Source organism: Macrobrachium nipponense, chromosome 18, assembly GCF_015104395.2.
Source record: "Macrobrachium nipponense isolate FS-2020 chromosome 18, ASM1510439v2, whole genome shotgun sequence".
NCBI classification, from domain to species: Eukaryota; Metazoa; Arthropoda; class Malacostraca; order Decapoda; family Palaemonidae; genus Macrobrachium; species Macrobrachium nipponense.
The window spans coordinates 29,730,461-29,735,460 of NC_087211.1; the positions used below are offsets into that span (position 1 = coordinate 29,730,461).

Here is a 5,000-nt window from a genome sequence, read left to right on the forward strand (position 1 = left end):
TTTTCACTAAGTCAGTCACACTTGTCTATGTTAAAAATTACACTTCACTTGGATCATGAAGACGTCATCTCAACAAAATGCCATCTACATTACCAGTTTATTCACATGGAATTTTTGTCGCCTTTGTCATTTTGTATCCTGATCCATGAGTGCTGTACAGATGTTCTTTCTTTACTGTCAAACGTCTCACATCACTTGTTCATAATAAATTCTTGTTCTGCATAACCTCGTATGTGACTAAGCCTGCTCTGTTCAGTCTATCAATTTTGTTATTTGTCTGACTTTCTTAGTCCAGATCTTTTTTACCATTAATGCCCTAGTAATTCTTACAGTCACCCGTATCATCTGGACCCTTTAAACCAGAGTATTTCTTCTCAGACATTCCCCTTACATATCCTTTCAACTACTCATCGCTATTCCATCACTGCCGCCAACATCTCACTTGGAATGTCATCAAACCTTTGCGCCTTACCATTCTTCAGCATTTTAATTAGCTTCTTCCACAAACATTTTCAAATTTACATTCAGCTTTCCAAAATACTTTATCCATTGACACAACTGCATTCTCTTCAGACAGCATCCCTCAGCAATTACTTTACTCCAGTACAGTTTTTTTCATATTCTTTAAGTATATACATGATCAGATGGCAATTGCCCTTCAATCTCCTTGTATTTCAACCAGCCTTTTCACTTTCCCATATATCACCAGTTCTGCATTCATTTGCTCTTACTGTCCTGCACCCACAGACATTTCTGTACTCTGCTTATAATCTCATTCATATGTTATTTCCTCCTTTTTATATATATATATTTGTAGTTACTTTTTCAGGCCTTCCTTTCCACATAAAACTTCTGCTTTTCCCTTTGCTTCATCCAGATAATGATATAATATATTCCCATTGGCTTTTTACTTTTGTAATTCGTCGTCTTCCATCTACTCTGTACTGACACATAGGTTACCGGACTTTTCCTCGCCATTTTCTCATTCATAAATTTATCTCTCAGAACTATTTGGAAACATCATATTTCCAGCATTGAAACTCATTTCCAAACATATTTCCCCAAGGGTTACTAAATTGTCAACACATAATACTTCGTCAAGACTCACTACATTCTAGTTTACTCTAGGATCTTTCCCTATTACCAGCTCTGCCAATCTTTCTCTGTCACTTACTCTGTGCACTTGATTCTCCCAGCGCAACGACTTTTTGAATACTGCTTCAAAAACTCCAACCCTCATTCTTTTGTCACACTTTCACCTGTCATACTTACCTATATCTTGACTGTTCTTGGACTAGCCCAGTGATACTCTCATCTGTCCCCAGTCTTCCTAAGCACATGGTGTAACTACCCTTGCTCATTCAAATTCTTGCATAGCATACAATAACCGTCTCTCTCTCCTTCATCAAATGAGCTACCGTACATTTCTCTATTTCCGTGCCACACCCCTCCACATTTAAAGGTACAGAATTAATTATTTTTCGCTTATAATTCGGGCAGGTCAGTTGAAATTGACGACTGGTATAGTGGTTGTAAGTGGCACTACAAGGATCCTGTCCTAGAAAGTCGTAAAGGCTTGGGATACAAAAGGCCCGTGTCCCAGGGCAGGCATGGGGGCCTTTTGAGTATTGTGAACCCTGTGATGGGAGGATGTTTCATACATGGCAGGCCAGTCGTTTTATGAAGGACTGCTACCTTGGTTACAGTGAACATTTCAACCTGGACATTGCTACCCAGGAAATGCCAGAGTTTGGGATACAAATGCTGTGCCGCACAGCATAGGAGCGCGTAGGTAGGCGGTGTGCAACATGTGGTGGTAGTGTACTCGTTTGCCTCCCAAATGGCAAATGAGCATTTTCCTCGAAAGGCAACCAAACTTTTTACTCCCGTTGGAGGCAGATATTGAAAATAATAACATTCACGCCATCGTATGTGGTGTGAGAATCGGTAACATTATGGGAGCATGATCTTTGCATCCCCGTGTTTCGTTGTACCAGCTGTACCAAATCAGTTACAAAATGATTCACACAGGAACTTTACAACGAGCCTGAATTTGAAGAATTGAGAGACGGCTACACTTTTTGTAGATCCGTAAATTTGGGATGAGCAAGGCTGTAGATTTTTAAGTTTTGCGTCATTTCTTGCACAATGGTACACTTCACTGTTGGCTATTTTTATTTCTTGCCATTCAGGAAGCCTGTGTTCTATGGGAATTGTGACAAATACTGCCCCCCCCCCCCCTCCCCTATTTATTTTTAAACAGCACCTCAATTTTGGGGGATGCACTAGAATGCTAGCGAAAATGATTTATCTGTTTCCATGGGAGATTTATGTCAAACAGTTTCTGCTCAATGTAAAGATTATTTTGAAAGAAATTCGGAATTAATTTGGATGGGTTACATACTGACACTCCCGTATCCACTCGTATGGAAATGAAAAGTTTTTACTTTATCCTGTTTTGTAATTCAGTGTGCAAAGTATAAACTCATCATTTACCATACAGTTTTTTTCAAGTACGTATTTATATCGAGACTATCTCTGCAATATAGTGCATCAGAGGCTGGAATGCTATAAATGCTGTTGAAAAATACTAGATATTTTATATGAAACAAAGCTTTCATATGGAATCCAGTAGTGTTTATTGAGCCACATTAGAATATTAAAAAAGTAGTCACTAGGCCATTATAGTTACTTTTTACTTTGGGCACTCCGGTAATAATAGTTTGCCAGTTTTATATGCTTGCATAAATACATATTAGGGCTAGCCTATATATATATATTAGTATATAGGATGAATGGCCAGATAAGTGGAAAGAATGGGCGGTGGTTGAATAGCGAAAGAGTAAAACTCAGAAGTATGAATGGGAAGGAAGATGTAAAAAGGTGTGAAGAGGTGGCGTTATGAAAGACGTTGTGGAAAGGAAGGGCCTCGATATCCGAGAATCCATCAAGATAAAGGTTTACTGTACAGTGTGTTTTTGTGGTTTTTTGCTCGTATTTCGTGGTATGATACTTCAACGGCTTGTCAAGCCTATTGATGTGTTTTTCTAAGTTTCCATATAATCTTAGTGTTCCTTAGTAGTGAATTGTTTGAAATGTAAAAATTTTACACATTTTATAGAAGAAGAGAAAACAATTTATTGTGCAAAAAAAAACTTACAAAGCACAGCACAAGAGGCAACCCGGACGTGGTATGCGTGTAGGGGAAAGCTCTCTTGAATGAATGGCATTGGCTGTGGTATTATACATACCTTTTCCATTCTATTGATTGCTAGACAAACGTCATTCATCAGGGCTGATATGGTACTCGGGTAGTATTACAAAATTTAAATACTTACAGATAACTATATTGGGAAATTACAATACGATGAGTAGGAATTGCCCATTAAGTGATTGCACTGTATAATTAGTCTTAAGTATTACAAGATATTGAACTTTTATATATATTTTTCAATAAAAAAAATGATTTGAATGTCTGCTATACAAGATACACATCTTATCAGGTTTCCGTTGAGGTACACAATTGCTACGGATTAACATGTGGTATACTATGGAGTAAATAATGAGCAATGTTTACTTTATTAACAGGTTAAAATTTGAAATAATTACTTGACAGTATGAATGACATTCAGATGAGGTCAACGCTTCAGATTTTATATAAATATTATAAGAAAAATTAGATATACAACAGTTTTAATGATGTTAACACGAAGCTCCAAATAGGATGTACTACAATGTAGTTTATGCTCAATATGCTAATATAGATATTTAACTAAATGAGTTTAACGGAAGAATAAAATGTATACTACAATTTAGTTACTGCACAATATGCAGATAATTATTTTGCTGAAAGAATTGCATTTAGATGAGGTCAAAACATAGGATTTTAAGAAAATATTATAAAAACAAAGTAGAAATACAACAGTTATTTCTTATGCTACTAGGTAGGTGACTGGCGAATAAAACATACTACAATTTGATTTTGCACAACATGATACGTTATATACAAGTCTATTGACTATCTGGAGCAAGCAAATTTTGGATGAGTATTGATAACCCTTTTCAGTACACCAGGTTGCAGAAAATGCTCGAGTAGGTCAACTTCACTCAGCCCTTGTGGCCTGTAATGAGTAATCTCTTCACACTCCACGAGATAATGACTCAGTGTGTGCTTCCTTAACCCGCAATAAAACTTTTTACTTTATTATTGATAACCAAAACTCAGCATTAACGTAAAATTGTATTTATATTAATGACTGGTATAATCGGATTTAATCACCTGTGATGTGTTTCATTCGTGTGGAACAAACTTAATTGAAGAAATTGCCGTCTGCTTTGCTCTTCCACAGGCGATGAAATCCTGGCGGTGAACGGCGAGAGTTTGTCGGGCTTGAGTCATGCCGAGGCGATTGCGGTTTTCAAGTCCATCAGAGCTGGCAAGGTCATCATGCAAGTTGGACGCCGGACTACTTCAGCCAACAGGTACGTACGTGGTTGGGAGGAGCCCCTCAGATATGTAGTATGTGGTGAAAGTGTGCGAGGTACGTATTCCTCATCCCCCATTCATTATCTTAGTGAACACGAACCTTTCTCATACCTTTAGGGAACGGCAGTGAGCAGCCTTTCAGTTGTCGCACTCACACTCAAAACTTGATCACTTTTTACCAGTTGGTCGTGTCCAGTGTTCCTTCAACAGTGTGCTTAAGAACTTAAATATTCCGAAACTGGTTGAGGTCACCTGAAGTTAAGTGATCGAATTTGCAGACAAGGATGGTGAAAGGGGTAGTTTAATGCAGATGTATTAATCAGCATGCAGTTTTGAAAGGCCACTTTATGCGCTGCGTGAAACAGGTTTCCTTCAAATGCAGTACAAGTACTGAGACAGAGTTAGCGTGCCAAGTACAGAAACGAAAGTTGACTCACCAGAAAAAAAAAAGTCAGAATGCTACAGCTATTGTTGTTTGAGATTGTAAGTCTCTCTCCTCCTCCTCCTCCTCCTC

General features: G+C 37.9%; 1 protein-coding gene across 2 annotated transcripts in view; it reads left to right on the top strand.

Moving 5' to 3' along the window:
• LOC135196946 (uncharacterized) overlaps nt 1-5,000 on the top strand; it is a 124,793-nt gene that overhangs the window by 106,464 nt on the left and 13,329 nt on the right. For both annotated transcript variants that reach the window (XM_064223793.1, XM_064223792.1), the window contains one exon: nt 4,350-4,482. In XM_064223793.1, the coding sequence (XP_064079863.1) occupies nt 4,350-4,482 (133 nt within the window). The remainder of the gene's footprint in view (nt 1-4,349; nt 4,483-5,000) is intronic.